This window comes from Panthera uncia, assembly GCF_023721935.1.
Source record: "Panthera uncia isolate 11264 chromosome A1 unlocalized genomic scaffold, Puncia_PCG_1.0 HiC_scaffold_16, whole genome shotgun sequence".
Classification (NCBI taxonomy): Eukaryota; Metazoa; Chordata; class Mammalia; order Carnivora; family Felidae; genus Panthera; species Panthera uncia.
Window position 1 is genome coordinate 49,099,101 of NW_026057576.1, and position 20,695 is coordinate 49,119,795.

General features: G+C 37.8%; 2 protein-coding genes across 4 annotated transcripts in view; one reads left to right on the forward strand and one right to left on the reverse strand.

Moving 5' to 3' along the window:
- The window catches only part of CLN5 (CLN5 intracellular trafficking protein), a 56,952-nt gene that overhangs the window by 10,669 nt on the left and 25,588 nt on the right, over positions 1-20,695 (forward strand). The window contains exon 4 of one of the 3 annotated variants that reach the window (XM_049647106.1): positions 17,654-17,757. The exons of the other annotated variants lie outside the window; for them this stretch is intronic. Within the exon in view, the coding sequence (XP_049503063.1) occupies positions 17,654-17,739 (86 nt within the window). The 3' untranslated portion in view covers positions 17,740-17,757. Of the gene's footprint in view, positions 1-17,653; positions 17,758-20,695 lie in introns of those variants that run through there. 3 annotated transcript variants of the gene reach the window in all.
- FBXL3 (F-box and leucine rich repeat protein 3) lies at positions 2,290-20,370 on the reverse strand. Its single transcript, XM_049647103.1, has 5 exons — positions 19,990-20,370; positions 16,157-16,505; positions 14,409-14,531; positions 11,363-11,534; positions 2,290-4,848 (listed from the first exon to the last, which is right to left on the reverse strand). Exons 2-5 carry the CDS (start codon positions 16,502-16,504, stop codon positions 4,205-4,207), a joined length of 1,287 nt encoding a protein of 428 aa, XP_049503060.1. The 5' UTR covers position 16,505; positions 19,990-20,370; the 3' UTR covers positions 2,290-4,204.

Genomic DNA, 20,695 nt, shown 5'->3' on the forward strand with positions numbered 1-20,695 from the left:
CTTGTGCCACATCTGTGTTAACTGTAAAGCACAGAATCTGGTTCTGTAGCAAAGACAAATGAGGACACCTGGATGTGGAGCCTGAATTTTAAAGCAAGATTCTAAACAGTTAACATTTAAAAAGTAGTAAAGATTTTTCAGTTCCTATGAATATTAACAAATGAAGAAATTTTGTGAAAGTAATAGACTCAGGTGACTATAAAATAGAACAAAATTCATATTGAGTACTTAAGAGTTTATCAAACTTGTCAACTGTACTTAAAAGGTGAAGTAGGGCTTTTGGAGTAGAGATGATTCAAGAACATGCTTTCAAAATGGTAATTGAGAAGCCAAAATATGGCCAGGCAGGAATTTGCCAATTCTACCGTATAACTTAAATGTGATTTATATTTTTCTGTTATAAATGTATAAAATTTACTCTCTAAGAAACCATTGTGTTGGAAGTTTGAATTAGGGCTTTATTTTTTTTTTCAAAATTTTTTAACATTTATTTATTTTTGAGATAGAGACAGAGCATGAACAGGGGAGGGTCAGAGAGAGAGGGAGACCCAGATCTGAAACAGGCTCCAGGCTCTGAGCTGTCAGCACAGAGCCCAACACGGGGCTCGAACCCATGGACCACGAGATCACAAACTGAGCTGAAGTCAGAGGCTTAACCAACTGAGCCACCCAGGCGCCCCTTGAATCAGGGCTTTAAATATGTCCTCACTTACTAATTCTGGCTAGTATTAAGTAGACCCATAAAGTGTCATCAAATATATTTTAATATCCACATACAGGAAAATGGTCCAAAGGTTAAAACTACTAAACATTAAGTATTTGTAACTTTCAATATTGGCTCCTTTGAAATCAGAAAAAAAAAAAGTCTTAGTAAACTTCAGTTTTATAATCTGAGACTTCAGTTCCTTTAAGATGACTATTTTTTTTAAATAACTTGTTGGTATGTTATACAAAGAACAATGTTCCAAAACTACCACACATCTTTTCCCCTGTTCAGAGTCAAAGGCAAATGGGCTGGCCAAAGTTTGTTTCCAGCATCTGCCTATTTACCCTCCATTGTCCAAATAGTTTCCTGTGCTCTCAAACTTTCCTAGCTACATTTTCTTTCCCCTACTTAAAACAAGATAGGCTATTACCCTTGTATTCTTTTACTTGACTGATTATTCTAAGGATAAGCTTTTAGTTCACTTTTGGAGTAAAGGGCTTTGTGTCCATTTTATATGCCCTAAGATATGTCCTTATGTTTAAAGTAAAGTTGGGTGTCAGGAAGCAGGTAAGGTTTTTCCTGGCTGCTTGATAACTTTAAAACCACAGATAAACTGAAGCTGGAGTCTGCAAAGATTGTTCCCAGCTACGTATGGGGTAGGGGTGACTTACAGCTTCTTACAAGACCTAGGTCACAGGGCACCTGGGTGGCTCAGTTGGTTGGATGTCCGACTTCCACTCAGGTCATGATCTCACCCTTCATGGGTTCGAGCCCCACTCCGGGCTCTGTGCTGACAGCTCAGAGCCTGGAACCTGCCTCAGATTCTGTGTCTCCCTCTCTTTCTGCCCCTCCCCGCTCGTACTCTGTGCCTCTCCCTCTCTCAAAAATAAATAAAAACGTTAACAAAAAAAAAAAAAAAAAAAAAAAAGACCTAGTTCAGGCCTAAGCCTTGTTCACATCAACCCCTCCCATCTATCCTAAGCTTTTCCATAAATATAAAAAGTTATTTTTGAATGCAATAAATTGATTAATCTTTAGTCATGCCTTTTTTTTTTCCTGATAGTATTGTTAAAATAGCCCAGATTACCAAGAGAAATTGAAGTTAGCTTCTGGAAGCTGTTAATACAGGAAATGAAAATAATTTCAATAGTTTTAAGAACTAGTCTGATTGTAGGAATTTATATAAAACATTTCTCTACGAAAAGGATACCTGGGTTCAAAGGACTTTGACTAAGAATTCTATTTCAAAATAATCTGTTTTATAAATTCTTATTCTAAAAACAAAGAGCCTATTCTTTTTAGTTTAACCATTTTCTGTGTAAAATGTGAAAAATAAATTTACATTTCATGGCCAATTTTTATTTCCTATCACTTTAGTCATCAGAACTTATTTCTAAGAATAGATTTCATTTACCTTATCTTACATCTTTATAACAGTCATCCTACCATAAACTTATTCAAAATTAAACATTGTATTCATCAAATATAAATTTGAAACTAAACCCATAAATCTGTAAGTTTAACTTGTTGGAAAACCAAATATGTATGTTAGTGTCATTTTTAAAAACTATTAATACAACAGCATTAGTAACTATCTTTATTCTCAAATTGATAAAAGCATTTAACATATATACTTTACAGTATAAACAAAGTAAGTGCTATGCATTTTGCTTATAAAGTGACTTAAAGTATTTCAAGCATTATATAATTCAATTTGTACAAAAAAGTAAATTTCCGAATAAAGCTTTGGTTAGTAGAACTGATTATGCACTGTCAAATCCATTTTCCAAAGTTGTTCAAGGGAAAAAAGGCTTCATCCACTATCACATGTATTTCTTGTACAAAGCTTTTTAACTATTTAGTAAGGGGAAAATATTACAATAATTGCTTTTAATTTCCCAGTTTGGATCAGCCTTTTTTCTTCTCATTTACATGTGGCCGGAACACCATGAATTTTGAAAAGTATAAATTAGGTACAAAATCACCTTTTACTTTTTTCTTAGGAAGGTGATCTATTTAAAAAATAGATCTGTAAGACTGTTAGCTTCCATTATTACCAAGATGCTTTCTAAAAGTTTCAAGCATTACTGTATTATTCCATTGGGGATAGATCACTTCTAATTTCCCTTAGGAAGGTAATATCTACTAGCACTAGTGCTCAGAATCAAAGCTTATATAATATCTAAAAACAAAAACAAACAAAAAAAAAACTAAATGTAGCCCCAAACTTAATATTCTTATAGCAATGTATGTTTTACCATTATTCATATGAAAGTAATAAAAATGCTACCTAACTTAAATAATATAAAATAGCATTGTAACCAAATTAACAATCACAAAACTGCAGACATTTTTCTATTAACATTTTCCAGTCCACTGAGCAATATTTACTCAAAAATATGATTATGAACTTAAATATATCCTCTTTTAAGTTCACTTGTTTATACTGAACAAGTAGTGCTCCTTTTATGATTTTTGAAAATTCTACTTATGTAACTATTTAATTCCAAAATGGAAAATGAACCATCACTAAAATTCACTGGAGAATATTCTTTCATGGAAATAATTTATAAACATTTTAAAGTTCTACCTTTAATTATTTCAATTTGGCTTTTTTAAATAGATAAGCTTTTCATTTCAATTACTGTATAATACTTCAAACCTAGCTTAAACAAAGATAAACAAAACCAAGGAGAACTGGCAAAGCATTCCTTGCTTTACATAGGATGCCTCAAAGTGTCACATACATAGTAACATATCACAGAAGAGAATTTATATGGTTTAGCAGATTATAGAGCAAACCTGAAAGTTTATACAAAACTAAACTGCCTCACTTCTGTTCTGTTTATTTTCTTTTAATTTGATCTTGGCTCTGTTTATTATCTGTCTATAATAACCATTGTGTGACACATACCAGTTTTCTAAGAAATCCAATTACTTATACATACCTCTTCAAACAGCTCTGTAACATATTTGAGAACATTCAACCAATCTCTTTCATTCAATATGATACAGCCTCCATTTTTCTCACAAAATGCTCACTGTCCTGAGCTATATTAAACACCTTATAACAGGTGTATGTATAACTGAAGACCCTAAAATGTCAAGTTTACATTTAAAAAAAAATGCATAGAGAACATAACATTTGGAAAACTTCTTAGTACTCACTTCTCGGATATTATAATATACAGGTGTTGTTTTTTTCAGACTATAAAATGTTTCATCTTTATAATTGACTTACTTTCAGATCTGAACCACAGTTTAATAAATTTTTCTGAGATTTGACTGCTGTTAGGCTAAAGAAACAGAAGAAGTTTTCTGACCAAAACTGGTCCATGGGTCTTCCAATAAACAATCCTTATATATTCAATGCAGGTATCAAATTTCCATGCCACAAAATAGCAGAATTACATCAGAACTACAGGAAATAAACTCTTATTATAATACAGTATTCTTAACGTAAAGGTGCTATTCATCATGCCCTACATCATTCAGTCTTTACCAAGTGGGCATCATGTCTGGAAACCACACCCTACCAAGATGCTTGGACACCTCCCAATGGATTTGCTCCAGGCTATATTTTTGGTCAGGAATTAATACTTCTTCCATAATGGATAATTGAGACAAGCGGCCACCACACATCTTCACAAACTCAACAAAGGCACTACATGAGACTTCACATTCCCCTAGTCCAATAGCTGACAAATTTTTACAACGTTCTGCAATCCGAATTAACTCTTCATCAAGTGGCCGTAAGCCATTAGCACATACTACTAGTTCAACTAGTCTAGGGCATGTCATTCCCACACGGCCAAGCACATCTTTGCTTACTGATCTCCCAAAGTAAAGATGGGTGGCAGGTATTTCATACCGAAAGAATGGATCAAATTCCTCTTCGTATAAAAAAAAATACATCACTAAGTTCACTTTTGGTGAATGTCTGATAAAAGCATCCCAGCTGCTTTTCTGAATAGTATGGAAGTGTGTCTGTCCAGGATTCTCACTGACTACATCAATGCGCAAATGTTCTAATCGAACGTGTTTTTCAGAAGATAAAGCCAGCAGCAATTCATCACTTAACAAGTGGTAATTCAGGGCCAGTTCACGTAAGCCGTGACATTGATCAGCCACACAAAGGATACCTAGGAAGAAATAGTGTCTAATTATTTACAAATTTTTGTACGAGTTCATCACCTGTTCAAAGAATGTAATCAAATGCATGTCTCAAAATTTTACCGTATTTCCCTATCATAAAGCTATACAATTTAAAATTTAGTTATATGGTTGAACTAGCAGAAAGTCACATTTAAAAACCTACTACTAAATCTGTCTATAAGAAAATGAGACTAATTCTAAACCTGATACCATAAAAAGAAATAAAGCTCACTTATAAACTTACAACAATTATAAATTTGTTTTACAGTTTATTTATTTAGAGAGAGAGAGAGAGTGCGAGTAGGGGAGGGGCAGAGAGAGAGGGCGAAAGAGAACTCCAAGGAGGCTCCAGATGCCAGTGCTGAGCCCAATGCGGGGCTTGAATCATGAAATCGTATGACCATGACCTGAGCCGAAACCCAGAGTCAGACGCTTAACCCACTGAGCCACCCAGGTGTTCCAACAATTATAAATTATTAATAAATACAGATGACCCTTAAACAACACAGGGGTTAGGGGCACTGACTCCTGTATAGTTGAAAATCTATGTATAACTTTTGACTCCTCACTTAATTACTAATAGCCTAGTGTTAGCCAGATGCCTTACTGATAACATAAACAGTCAATATATATTTACTACATTCTTACAATAAGAATACTACATTCTTACAACAAAGTTAGAGAAAAGAAAATCATAAAAGGAAATATATTTACAGTATAATATTGTGTTTACTGAAAAAAATCCACAGGTATATGGACCCACAGTTCAAACCCATGTTGTTCAAGGATTAGCTACATGTACCATAACTAACGTTTACCCCAGTAATGCATGGACAGTGTTATATTTTTTTTAAAAACTGATTACAAACACCAAACCTATAGGTTAAGCAAGAAAAATTACATGATCATCACTACAGAGGCCAAAAGACATTTTTGGAAATTAAAAATTTAATTCTAATTAAAAAGAAAAAAAAGGTAAAGCCACATAAAAGAATCTATGTAACTAAATAAAACATTTGAAAGGTTGTTAAAAAAGATTTCTATCGGGGCGCCTGGGTGGCTCGGTCGGTTAAGCGTCCGATTTCAGCTCAGGTCATGATCTCGTGGTTCGTGAGTTCAAGCCCCGCGTCGGGCTCTGTGCTAACAGCTCAGAGCCTGGAGCCTGTTTCAGATTCTGTGCCTCCTGCTCTCTCTCTGACCCTCCCCTGTTCATGCTCTGTCTCTCTCTGTCTCAAAAATAAATAAACGTTAAAAAAAAAAAAAAAAGATTTCTATCAAGTGAGCAAAATTTTTTTAACAGCTTAATAGTGTCTAATAAACTTAACAAATTTCTCAGAAAAAAATACCAAGATACCACTAGATAAATGAGTCAAAGGTAACCAATTCACATTAATGGAAATAGTAATTATAACTAACAAATTCTTAACATATCCAGAAAGCAGTTCCATAAATGGTCCCTATACTTAGCCATACTATGCTTCAGAACTGCCCAAACCCCTATCAAGCAGATCTTACCAAAGGTCAGCGTCTGATTTCTGAAATGGCCTAATACTAAAATTCTACCCCAGACAGCCTATAGTACTTGATAAATGACCCATTCAAACCATTTCTTTCTGGTGTTTAGAAACAAGGATAGGAACAAAACACACATCATATTATCTATTATTTATTGTACAGTATGATATGTCAGGTACTAAATATACTCAAAAATCTAGAAAAATAAATTATTTCTATTTTGAAGTTGATGCAACTAAAGACAAACACAAACTGAATGACTCTTAAGTTCATGTGCTTAACTACTGCTTGAGAAGTGACAAGACAGAGGCACCAATAAGCCAAAGCTTAAAAGCAGTGGGAGGAGAATATAGGCAACAGAATCAGTAAAGAGGTAAACTGAATCACCAGTGTAAGAGTCACCAAAAGACATCTGTGCTTTACTATTCAGCCACTACAAAGTTTCTGTTCTCTACAAGGTTTCTGTGTACTTTGAAATAAACCTTCATAACCTGAGCACTTCTGTTCTTTGCAATCTTATAAAACTTGATATAAAAAGAAAATAAATACACAGGGAATGGAAACCAAAGATGCAAATAAAAGAAACTGAGATATCATTTAGTAACTATTAAAGCAGTTGTGGCAGGCATAATTCTAAAAGTCCAAGTCCCCAAGATTCTACAACCTAATCCCCAGCACCTGTAATGTGAGGAGATACCACTCCCATGATTATATTATATAGCACAGTTGGCTTTAAAACAAGATTGTCCAGGCAGTTCTAATCTAATCACATGAACCCTTTAAAAGCTGAGTTTTCTTTGGCCAGTTTCAGAAAAGAAGTCAGACTCACAGCTTCCCTGGCTAAGCAGAGAAGCTAGCTAAGCAATGGCTATATCTGTGACCTACAGAGCTGTGACACTACCAAATGAGTGCTGGTTTAACGTGCTAAATTTGTAGTTGTTGGTTATGCAGCAATAGGAAACTTAATTAAACAGTTACTATATAATTCAGCAATTCCACTCCTAGGTATATACCCAAAAGAAATTAAACCATTTATCTACACAAAATCTTACACAGGAATTTTCATAGCAGCATCATTCATAACAGTCAAAAGGTGGAAACAATGCAAATATCCATCAAATGATCAATAGATAAATGTGGTACAATCCATACAATGGAATATTATTTGGCAATAAAAAGAAATAAAACACTGATACATGCTAAAAAGTATATAGAAATTCATTGTCGGTACTATTGTAAATTCACACAACTCATTTAGAAGAAAATACAGCAAAAAGCTGTATATAAAAAAGATCTGGATCCTCTGATCTACTTCTTCCACTTTACCATCTGTCCTATGGAAGAAATTGACAGAAGCAAACTGCTTCGTGCCAAAATGGTTCATTTTTTAAATCACAGCAAAAATGTAGATACTTACATACCAACCTTAAAAGAATTATAAGACAAATGTTGGCTTACCAACAACATAGAACACTAAGTAACTAAATGTTCATTAGTTCAACTAATAATGAGTGTCAAGCACTGGTGCTAAGATGGTAAAGATGCAACATGAACAAGACATCCTTATCATAATAGCAGGCAGCAGAGAATTAAACAAGAATGCTCTGGGTGTCCTAGCAAGGGGATCAGGGAAGATTTCCCAGAACTAACACAGTGAGACATAAAGAATTAGAAGGATCAAGCTAGGGCAAAAGATAGGGGAGAAGGAAAGTGAACTTTATTTCCTGTGTGAACACCCACACATGGAAGAAACACAAGCATTCCAAGAACTGAAGCATTCCAAGCCTTCAGGTCAACATACAGTATGCAAGTAAGGTAACATCTTAAAGGATGAAGCCCCATAGAGAGGCAAGGGCTAGATCATATGGGACCTTGTCAGCCTCAGTAAGGAGTTTGGATCTTATCTAAAGCATAGTGAGAACATTTGAAGAAAACTGGAGAAAAATATCTGATTTATATTTTAGAAAGATTACTCTGTAGCATAGAAATCACATTACAGAAGAATAAGCTGCCAGTTAGGAAATCAGTGTAAGAGGGTACTGCACAAAGATTATAGAGACCTGTACTACAGGAGTAAGAGTGGAGATGAAGAAGGCAGAGTGTCTTAGTTCAAGTTGCTTAACAGAATACCACAAACAGGGTGGCTTAAGCAATAAACATTTACTCTTCACAGTTCTGGAGCCTGGAAGTCCAATCTGAATGGTCAGGTTCTGATGAGGACCACAACTCTTCCTGGCTTGCGGATAGCCACCTTCTTGCTGTATCTTCACATGGTGAAAGAGAGATCATCTCTCTCCTGCCTCTTCTTATAAGGGCACTAATGCCATTTATGAGACCTCCACCCTCATGACCTAACTATCTCCCAACCGAACTCCAAATACTACCACACTGCAGCTTAGAGCTTTAGCAATATGAATAGAAGGGGATCAGAATAAATCATCAGTCCACAGTGTAGACTCAAGGCCTATTTCAATGATGGAATCACCAGACCTTGGAGACTGAAAGGATGTAGAAAGGAAGGGTAGGAAGAATCAAGGATGTCTGTCAGGTCCCTGACAACCAGATGGATGGAGCCATTTACTGAGATAGCACAAAGGAAAAAGCAAGAGATTTAGACAGGGGGAGAAGAAAGTTCATTCATCTGAAGCACCAGTGAGACATTCTAGAGGAACTGGGCCACTGGCAGCTCAACACATAGCTCTGGAGTTCCAGAGACACTGTAAGTGGGAAGTATTAACATACAGAATGTAACTGACACAACAGATGATGACGACAGCCCAGAGTTTACATAGTAAAACAAAAAAGGACTCAGCACAGAACACAGTGAAACACCAAAATTTAAGGAATGAAAAGAGAAATCACCAAAAGAAATGGTAGGAACAATCACAGAAGAAGGAAAACGACATAATATGGTATCAGAGTCAACAGTCACTAGCGTTGAATGGTGCCTAAACATCAAGCAGTAGACAATTATAAGGACTATATAAAATAGGAGAAAAGTTTGATAAAATATTCAGTGACTAAAGAAAAGAAAAAAAACCCTTGATTTCAACTTAGAAAAAGAAATAGTTTTGCATAGTCCCAATATGCAAAATATGGATAGAAAGTAAATATGCCAATATATTAAATTTTAAATTATAATCGTCTAAGGTTATACTCTTAAATTTAAAAGTATTTCAGGTGCTCTCTTTCATTTCCCTTCCCTTCCTGAACAACTTGCCCAAAAGCCATGAGGGAAGACCAAGCAAGTTTATACTACCCTATCAGAATTGATGTGTATGTTTAATAAAAGTAAATGAACATGAGATGTACCAGGATAAAAAGAATAATGAACTCATAGTCTCACTGAGAACCCAGAGACCCAAAAGCTCTCATATAGTGTGGGAAGTGCTGAAGTTACATTCAGAGTGCTATGGAAACAACACATGGTGGTTCCAAACCAGAGAGGAGAAAATAAGAACAAAACCAGATCATCTGAGTTGAATTCTGAAGGCTGGCCTGGACTTGGCTAGATGAAGAAGTGGGAAGAAAAAACATATTCCACAAGGTACAGTGTACTAACCACACACACACAGGTACAAAGAACCTTAGTTATTATAGGACTCAAGTAAAAGCTACACATGAATGAGTAGCAAACAAGATTAAAGAGACAGGTGGAGGTGAGGATACAAAGGACCCTGTACAGTATGAAGCTACAAGGTATGGACCTCACTCCCATAGCAACGCGTACAGTAGATAGAAAATGTGACCAAGGTCATGTAAGAAGTAACTGCCAAAAGTCCATTCTTCTTAAGTTCCAGACTGTTTAGATTATCACCTTCAGTAAAAATCTCGAAGTGGCAGAAGCAGCTAGGGAAATACTGCAATAGACTAGCCATTCCTGTCACCAAGACCCTCCCTGTAGGAGACAGAGAACACTAAGAAATCTCCATCCAAGAAGAAATCACTTTCTTGGGGGAAGGCCGGGCTTTAGTCATGGCAAGAAGGTAGGAAGTATTTTGTAAAGATATCAAGGATTTAACACTGTCTTTTAAAAACGGGTTTCCCAAGTAACACAGCCAAAAGACTGGGAGGGATGTCAACAGTGGGAGGATGTGTCAGAAGTGAAGCATCAGAAAGTAATAATACCAAGTGTGAGTTTATACTTATTTTATTTTTTTATTATTTTTTTTTAAATTTTTTTTTTTAACATTTATTTATTTTTGAGACAGAGACAGAGCATGAACGGGGGAGGGGCAGAGAGAGAGGGAGACACATAATCGGAAGCAGGCTCCAGGCTCTGAGCCATCAGCCCAGAGCCTGACGCGGGGCTCGAACTCACGGACCATGAGATCGTGACCTGAGCTGAAGTCGGACGCTTAACTGACTGAGCCACCCAGGCACCCCAATATACTTATTTTATAATACAAACTATTTGGAATTTAAATAATCTGAAACTGAATAATGCAGTAATGCTTAGAAAATTCTATATAAGAAAAGTTGGAAAGAGATTTCACAATGCTATTCCCCATTTGATGGGTTCTTGGCTCCAAGATTCAAGTTAGGAAAAGGGTTATCTTGCAAAATGTTAAGGTGGCAACTTCAGCACAACTCTCCTCCCTCTACATAGTGAGAAGAAAAGCAATTATGAGATTGCTCTGATTCAAAACCTACCCTGCTGGCTCAACTACAATTAAAGAAAGTTCTATATTATCTAAAGGGCACCTCAGGCAAATCTAATACTGTCCTTTTTTTTTTTTTAATCCATATTCTAACACAGTTTGGACACAAGCTGACAAGTAAGAGTAAAAAATAAGTTGAAAATAAGTGTCTAGGCTAGGAATGCTACAGAAATTTATGTTACTGTATCATGACATTAAAAATGTTTATGCAAAAGGGATGAAATAATCATATTAACCCACCCTCAAGGTTAATGATCAGTTTTTAATTCGATAAATACATCAGTCCATTTTAGTAAAATGTTACCTGGCAAAAAACACAACATACCTGCTGGAGAGACATGAGGACAGCTGCTCATTTTCAGCAGCTTGAGTGTATCGCTGTTGTTGGCCACTAGTACTTTGAGGGATGGATCATCTACTGGGGTATCATCTATCTTAAGCGATGACAAGGATTTGGAATTTACAAACACTACTGTCAGTGCAGAAATAAAGTGAGACTAAAAAGCAAAAAAATGGAAACAGTTTCAACTTTCAGACATGAGAATTGAGGGGGTGTTCACATAAGACATATAGTTCACATAGAGTTCATCTGAATCCTAATGATGTATCCCATAACTGTTTTAGGGGTAGCATCCTTTCACTCTGTTGTTGGGGGTATGGTAAAAAAGGGAGGTGACTATTTGCTATCTTTGAGAAAAGTCTTTTTACCTGTAGCAAAATGAGATTTCAAGCCTCTAAATCACAATAATCACTGGTAAGTAAAAAGTAAAAAGATGAATTACAGAATCGGGGATGAGAATACCTCCAGTGTTTTGTAACACTGAACTGCATTCTTTTTTGGTCTGATAGTTAACCATTAAAATAGTAATAAAATTACTAGCATAATCATTAGAAATTAGAATATCAACTCAGGCTCACTTGAAACAAAAAAGCTCACAGAAAATTTGATTCTAAAATAAGCAAAATCATACCTAATAAATTTCCAAGTTTAAAACTCCTTTAAATATGTTAAATTATCTACAATATTTTCAAGCCATTCATTTTAATGTATTTTTCCACAAATATACCAATTATTATTCCATTTATTATATACATGTAATTATCTTTTGGACACAGAATCTGACCTCAAGGAACCACTGTAGGGCAACAGGAATTAAAGCATGGTCAGAGTATGTAACGTGGAATCAGCTAAAACCAATGGACGAAGGATCCAGGAGTAGGAAAGAAAGGTCAACATATGCTCTGACACCTTCCTCTACATAACCAATCTCACCCTCCACTTACCTTTATAAATTCACTACAGCAATGAAAAGGAATGAGGGCAAGCTAACAGCCAAGAAAGTACAAAGAAACACCATTTGCATGATCACATTCACTAACTTAATTTTCCTCTACAATTAAATAACTGGTTAACTACTTAAATTTTGATTAGGTAACTTTTTGCCTATTTAAATGTTAACTCTTTCTAATATTTTCACCTCAAACTCAGTTATACCTTGTACAGTCCCATTTCATTAGTATACTCATGACTGCATCCTCATGACTGCATCCCTGCCTTCTTTTTTCCATTTCCCTCAGATTTATCTGAGGTCAAATATACTTCTTTCATGTTTTCTACAGTTCTTCCAGGACTTCCAAGGTACAGTAACACCCTACTTCAATCTTCTACAAGAGCCAAAATGGGGGGGGGGGGGGGCGAGGTGAAGAACAACATAAACATCTTAGGCCCATTTAATAAGGAAGGAAGCCATCCCAGATGCATCATAGTTCCCAAAGACAAAACTACTTCATGTAACTACAGTACTAGTACTAGATCTGTATAATGGTAAGTAATCTTGAGTAACAAGAAAAAAAGGAAATTAAATTTGTTCAGCATACCTTTTCATGTGGTATGTTTTACATATACCATATCTATTTGTTTTTTTAACTATGGTATGTACACAGAAAATCAATTCAAAATATATCATTTCCCATATGAAGCTTGAACAAGGTGCTACTATACCATGTAAGTCAGTGCTCTGACTTAATAAGAATCTCCTGGATGTCTCATAGGAAGGGGAAATTTGAAACAGGGAATGTAACCCAAAATTTCCAAGTTTCTTAGATGATTTTTATGCACACTAAGTTCAAGAACCTCAGTGCTCTGACTCATGTACTTAGAATCTTAAAATGCTGAACAGAATCTCTTACCTATTTCCCTTATTTTATAGGAGGAAAACATTTTAACTCAAATGTATGTATTTAAAGAACCTTTTTAAACACCAATTAAGACTTTGAAATCAACTGGTGATACATTTGTTACAAATATTCCATTCCATAACTACCTGAGTTATAATACACACTCAATTTAGTACTATTTCTTCCTGAATCATTCTAGTAAATTAAACTGTTAGATATGTAAAGGGGTATCTATATCTTAGTTTGCAGTGTACTCTGAAAAAAACCTTTCAAATTACTGTTGCATGCTAACCTACCCAATATTAGTTAACATACTCAGGAGGCCTTTTATCAGCTGCCTTCTAAAAATGCACTTATTTTTTTTCTATTTTAAGAGTCTAGTTATTAGAGACACTATCTTACTATACACAGGATCATGTTAGAACATATATATGAACATAAATAGTTCACTGTTCACCAAAAAAAAAAGCTTTCTTTAAATAAAATCTGTAAAGGGGTGCCTGGGTGGCTGAGTCGGTTAAGTGGCCGACTTCGGCTCAGGTCATGATTTCGCAGTCCGTGAGTTTGAGCCCCGCGTTGGGCTCTGTGCTGACAGCTCAGAGCCTGGAGCCTGTTTCAGATTCTGTGTCTCCCTCTCTCTGACCCTCCCCCATTCATGCTCTGTCTCAAAAATATATTTAAAAAAAAAAAAAAAGTTAAAATAAATAAATAAATAAATAAATAAAATCTGTAAAGTAATCCAAGTACACTAAATTTGCTCAGGAATAAATCTATACACAATTACCAGAAGATTTTATAAATAAGCTATACCTGTTCTCACTACTGGCACTGTCTACTTTTCTTTGATTGTAATTTCACAAATCTGCTCTGAAAGTCCAAAAAGGAGCTGCTATATGTCTTTTCCCTAATTTGCTTCTCAGTTTTAGTCACTTTTAGTACATCTCTTTGCTGAATCCTCTGCAAATTCACTCACTCTTTAACTTTTCCCATCAAGAAGCACAAGGTGATCAGAAAAAGGAAAAGCTTTATTAAAACTCCTATTGCCTGACATTCTAAATAAATAGTAACTAGTTTTCCATTATGTATACTATTTTTCTTACACTCCCATGGTCACTACAAGAAATGACCACTACAAGGGCAGGGCTTCTATCGGATTTCTCAGTAACTGCCAACAACATAAAACCAGCAAATACCTTTGGTAAATCCATAAAGCTTGGCCGAGCGGTTGAAATAAGTCCAAGTGTTTTTAATGAGCAATTTACCAGTTGCGATAATATATCACAAGCTGCTTCAGCTGATTCTTTGCTGCTGTCCACCTTAGAAAAGAACACACCATTTACCTATGCATATATTTACATTTCTCTGTGTAACCTTAATTTTACAGAAGAAACAGTTATTAGTTTATTACATTACAAATAATCTCCATCTAAGAAGGAGTGATATGAGAGCAGACAAGACTAGTTTTGGCAAAGAACTTGAATTAAGAACCACTGCTTTATCTAGGTTTAATGTGACCTGTTAAATAAATGCTAGCTATGGGTAATCAGGTATTCATGTGTTACTTTTCAAAAATTATCAGGTAGGTTAAAGATTTAGTAAACATGCCTACATTCCATTATTCATCCCCAAAACAAAATACTATAAGCCTCTGTACTCCTGTAAACCACTGTGATTCCTTAAACTACTCTAGACATCTCAAAAAGCCACCCCACTTCAATTATCTCATCACTGCATGAATTCCAGTATGTCCCTTCTGGCAATGAAAAGAAACAAACGGTTCTCTTTGGCATTCTTCCACGTCCTTTTTTCTATTTCTCTCTAAAATATATTCATCTAAACCTTTTACATAAAATTTCTTAGGGATGCCTGGGTGGCTCAGTCGATTAAGCATCTGACTTCGGCTCAGGTCATGGGGTTTGTGAGTTCGAGCCCATGCTGGGCTCTGTGCTGACAGCTTGGAGCCTGCAGCCTGCTTCAGATTCTGTGTCTCCCTCTCTCTCTGCCCCTCCCCCGCTCATGCTCACTCACTCTCTCTCAATAACAAACATTAAAAAAAATTTTTTATCTCCTTTTTCTTTGAAAACCCCATATCATAAAGCCATCAATAAGCAGAATTCAGTCTCTATTAAACAGTAATAGCAATTAAGTTTTAGTCAATCATAATCTCCATATTTTTTTTTTTTTAAGAGAGTGAGCACGAGCAGGGGGAGATGGGCAGAGAGAGAGAGAATCTTAAGCAGGCTCCACACTGAGCATGGAGCCCAATGCGGACTTGATCCCACAACCCTGGGATTATGACCTGAACAAAATCAAGAGTCAGACACTCAAATGACCAAGCCACCCAGGCACCCCTTCACGTTTTTTATTTATTTTACTGTATATTTTTTCCTCAAATTTATTCAAAATAATTCAATGTGACTGACAGCTTTAGTAAATGATTTATGCTTATTTAGTAGCTGCTTCTGTTCTTTTAATAAATTATGAATAATTATGATAAAAATAAAAAAATAACTATGTTAAAAATTATGATAAAAGTAACAGCTGGAATTAGTTCTGCAGCTTCTAAATGATTTAAAAAGTATTTTTTTAATGTTTATTTATTTTTGAGAGACAGAGACAGACTGGGAGCAGGAGAGGGGCAGAGAGAGAAGGAGACACAGAATCCGAAGCAGGCTCCAGGCTCTGAGCTGTCAGCACAGAGCCCAACGCGAGGCTCAAACTCAAAAACAGCGAGATCATGACCTGAGCTGAAGTCGGATGCTTAACCGAATGAGCCACCCAGGTGCCCCTCTGCAGCTTCTAATGTATATAATACTTCTAAATCATTAAGAACTTTCTCTAAAAAGGCAGTATTTTTAAAACATGAGAACATATTTTGGCTTAGGATAAAAAAAGCCACTGAATATACTTTATTTTTTAAAAGAAGGATTTAAAGTATTACCTTGAAGCTGACATATTGCAGATGGTTTGAATGTCTTTTAATAATCTGTTTGATCAGCTCTGGGTGTGTAGCTTTCAAGTAAGATGTAGCTGGCTGATTCAGTTCAAATTCAAAACATCTCCACAAATCAGGCATGTGAAATACCTGGTTCCAGTTGCGGCAAACTTGTGAAGCATGAGCCCGGTCAAGAAGAGGCAAATACTTAAATACTTGGAGAATAATGTCCTGAAGGAGATTACCCCAATCACAAGTCTGAGATTGCTCATTTGTAGTCCTCAGTTTCTTAGATTTCTCTGCAGTACCTTCTTCTGATAAATTATGGTCACTATCTCTTCCTCCTCGTTTCATCCTATTCAGAAAAATGCATCATTTTTTTCATACTTAACTTTTGAATAGCAATAAATCCAACATTCGTTTTGCCACTGAGATACATATATGTATGTTTATAAATGCAAACACAAACATGAGGAACTGGACCAGTAATTCAAGAATATCAAAACAAAATATAATGAAAAGTGCCAGTGGAGACCAACTGTTGTTTTACAAATTCTATACAGGTATTTTTAAGCATTTGTGTATATACTGTACTACTGGCAGGGGGAGGGAGAGATATCATGATTTTGAAACTAAACCAAAAATTATAGTCAACTAAAAGCAATATTAAAAAAAGAAAAAAACCCTACAGTGACACCTGCTAAAGCTTTCTTAAAAGTCATCTAAGGATACCTGCTATATTTGAGTTCTTGAATTCAAGGAACCACAGTCTCAGGAATCTCTAGAGAAGATACGAATTAAGTAGCCAATAGATCTCTCCACGTTGAACAGTCTGTAATATGTTACTGCCAGACACAATCTCTACTTAAGATAAGCAAACCCATCCCTACTATGCATGGTTTGGTCTGAAATGTGGTTTCTTCTTCCAACACATCTCTTAGTATGGCAATGTTTACCCTAAGTTGTATTTCCGAATGATAGGTATATGTTTATTCTGTGTATTTGTATGATCTTCATTGCATTTGTTTCTCTGAAACAGTCTTATTGCAAAATAGTAGTATGGTTAAAAGAATGGGCTCTGGAATCAAGCTCCCTGGGTTTGAATTGTGGCTCTACCTCTCCCTGGTTATGTGGCCTTGAACAAATTATTTGGCCTTCCTGTGCTTCACTTTGTAAAGTGGGGATAATAACACACAGGATTCTTGTGAGGAATTAAACAGTAGTAGGGCTTAAAAAGAGACAGAGGATGTTGAACTCAAATACAGGAAAGTAGTCCAGTATTAAAGACTTTAAAGTGTATGACAAAGAAATGAAACGTGTGAGAAAATACAAGAACACATGGTTATATGTGAGAAACACACACTGGTACTGGATTCACCACACTAAGGTAGTAACTAACCATAATTAAGTGGGATTATACTGTACCATATTATATAAATACAGTAGTAGGATAATAGTGGTGGCATTACAGGTGAATTTTTTTTTTTTTTTTTTTTTTGCCAGAGAGAGCACAAGCAGGGGAAGGGCAGAGAGAGATGGAGAGAAAATCCCAAGCAGGTTCCACGCTGTCAGCACGGAGCCCAATGTAGGGCTCCAACTCACCAAACTGTTGAGATCGTGACCTGAGCTGAAATCAAGAGTTGGACACTTAACCACCAAGCCACCCAGGTGCCCCTATCTATCTCATACACATTCCTTTTAACGTCAATGAATTACACTGTAATCAGACAAACAGGTCTTGTTTTGATTTGTTATCTGGAAAAGTATTGCAAACTAAGGGGGGTAATTGCAGACTACCCACTAGTACCCCTTTGGTTTAGAGCCTGCGACACTTACACCTACAGAGTAGTTCTGGCAGAGTGGTAGTTTGGATTTGGAGTCATAGCTTTTGAAAAGGATGGCTTGTGCCTCCAACTCCCTTCTTCTGGCATATCTGTGTATAAGAATTTGATTCCTGTGTGGGATGAAGGATGTGTATGTGTATGACTCTTAACCAAATAGATCTCTGTGGGATCTCTTTACCCAATAGCTAGTAAAACTTGTGAAAGGGGACTGGGGGCTGGAAGGAAACAAAACGGCAAAGCCTCCTGCCCTTCTTGCTGTTACAATCTGCCCAGGAGATCTCAGCATGTATGAATTCCTCATTGATCCTACTTCCAAATCTGTGAGTTGGATGATGTAAATGAAGTGAAGTAAATGATGTATATTCTACTGAGCAAGGAGAGAAGAAAGGAGAAAACAGAATGACAAAGGTGATGGCAAGAGGGTAGTTTTATGGAACATTAAAACTTACTTGTGAATCTGAGAATACGTTTTGTAATGTGTTTAGTGAAAAGGTAGTATAATCCACAATATAACCTTTAATATAAAAAAAATCTCTTCTAGTAATAATGTCCCACTAGAGGTTGAGGTAAGTGTCATTATGACCCATTTTTCTGCTTTACCTTATCCTGAAGGCTTAATTTTAGCATAGAAAATATGGGTCAAAGAACAAAATCATAATGTGGCTTATAATTTCTCTGACTACCTGAAACATAATTTTGAAATACAGAGATTCAAAAAAGAATGAAACTGTCTTTATAATTTCTTTTCCTTAGTAGAGCACCCAAACCAGACCTCTTCAAGGCTCCAGCAGTTCAATTTCAAATTGCAACTTTTCTAGGCCCCAAATAATTGATGCAACTTAGGTCACTACAGCATTTGGTGAGGGACTGATATTATGAAGCACCAAAAGGAAAAACAAACAAACAAACCATTAATGAGGAAAAACTAGAGTAGTTGAGCAGCACAGGGAGTTACTGAACTAATCTTAATATTTCCATACCCTCGGAAAGTAGTAGTAAATTTGTTCATCAGAGAAAGAGTGGAGAATACTTCAGCTGTGTGCCCATCACTGTATTAAACACTTTTAGTAAACTGTACATTTAGTAAAATGTAGCACTTTTAAAAGCCCATTTGTACACAGCTCTAAAAAGCTTGTTTTGGCATCACATTTCCTTTCCATTTGCCTAATATCAAAATTAACTTGCATTCTTCGGCTGGAATACAAGAAAAAAAAAAAAAAAAACAGTGGGACGAGATTAACTCTCAGAACTAGATGGTACGAAGAGTGTGGTGGCGAAAATGTGTCTAGGTGTCATTTGTAGATAACTCGGAGTTGATGGCATTTTTATAAATATTTCAAAAGAAGAGGGCAAAAAGACTATTTAAAAGATCTGGCTCACTGAATGAATTGGACATCATCAGCAACAAAATAATAGTAATCTAACCTCTTAGCTTGGAGACGCAGGTCAATCACTGAATAGGCTGCTTCCTGATCCCCGTGGCCAGCCCCACCTGAACCCGCTGCCCACGCCTAAGGCAGGCGCCAAGCGGCTCCTCCTCACAAGCGGCCAAGTTTTCCACTGGGCTCCGGGACCGGGACGTCCCCTCCTCCCGCGCCACCTCCACGGATTGGCTCTCCCTGACGTTTCTCACGCGCTCTACCCTGAGCAGTGTTTTGACATCTTTAACGCCCCTCGTTTTTTCAAGCTACACGCACGGGCACAGCCCACGCCGGGAAGAGCCTGGCAGAGCGCGAGCTCTAAGGTGCCTGTCGCCAACCCTGCCAAGGGTAATAAAACCGGGCGACAGCAGCCGCGAGCCCGCATTCACACCACGCCTTGTTGACATGTTTTGAAGCAGGCATAGCGGGGAAACGCCCCCAAGCAGGCTCTAAGGTCTGGGCGCCGCGCCCGGGACCCCGCGCCCCCGATCCGCCCTGCCGCCCACGAAGGTCGGCGGACCCACCCCAGCCCCGCAGTCACAGCGGGGCTCCGGCCCTGACCCTCCGCCGTTACCTGCTGCCGGGGGCGGCTTCCCCCAAGCACCACCCCGGGCTCCGAGGACGGCGGCGGCTGGTCCCGCGGCTCTCACATGAGGCCCCCAGGGAGCCCCGCTTCGCGCTCCCGCCGCCGCGACCCCCCACGCTCAGCCCGCATCCGAGGCGCTGGTCCCGCGGCGGACGCCAACGCGGCTCCACCTTTGCGGTTCTGGCTGCCCCAGGAGAAGCCTCCTTTCTCAGTCCCACGCAACCCGCGTTCTCCTTCCGGGACCCCTCGTAGCTGCGAAAGCCTCCTTCGGCGAGCCGCGGCCACCGCGAAGGGCCCCGCCGCCTCGGCCCACACAGCGACTCCAAAATGGCGCCTGGAGCTCGCGGCCGCGCGCTTTCCCCGGCGCGTCTCCGCCCGTGGGGGCGAGCGCGTGTCCGCCGGGGCGGGCCCGCGGAGGGAGGGGGAGGGCGGGGGTGGGTCGCGCCCGCCGAGAGCGCGCGCCGCCGGTGCAGATGGGGGCCTCCGCCTCTAGGTTCCAGGAGAGTGGGCAGCTTTCCTCCCTGCGACGCTACTGCTACCCTTAGGGGATTTTTTTCCTTTTGAAGCCAGTGTGGGAGGGCTGGAGCTAGCTAGATGGCCAAGAGACTATCTGCTGTTGAAACTGGAAAGTTTAGGGAGGTGGAGCAGGAAAGGAAAAAGGAGGGAGTGTCTCTGAGCCTGCTGCATCCAGCAG

What these genes read in the sequence shown, in the direction of transcription:
- FBXL3 (XM_049647103.1), bottom strand. Translation starts at nt 16,504, where the DNA reads ATGAAACGAGGAGGAAGAGATAGTGACCATAATTTATCAGAAGAAGGT. An exon ending in TGCAATATGTCAGCTTCAAG is followed by an intron (nt 14,532 to 16,156) that starts GTAATACTTTAA and finishes TTCTTTTCTAAG; the next exon opens with GTGGACAGCAGCAAAGAATC. An exon ending in GCTTTATGGATTTACCAAAG is followed by an intron (nt 11,535 to 14,408) that starts GTATTTGCTGGT and finishes TTTGCTTTTTAG; the next exon opens with TCTCACTTTATTTCTGCACT.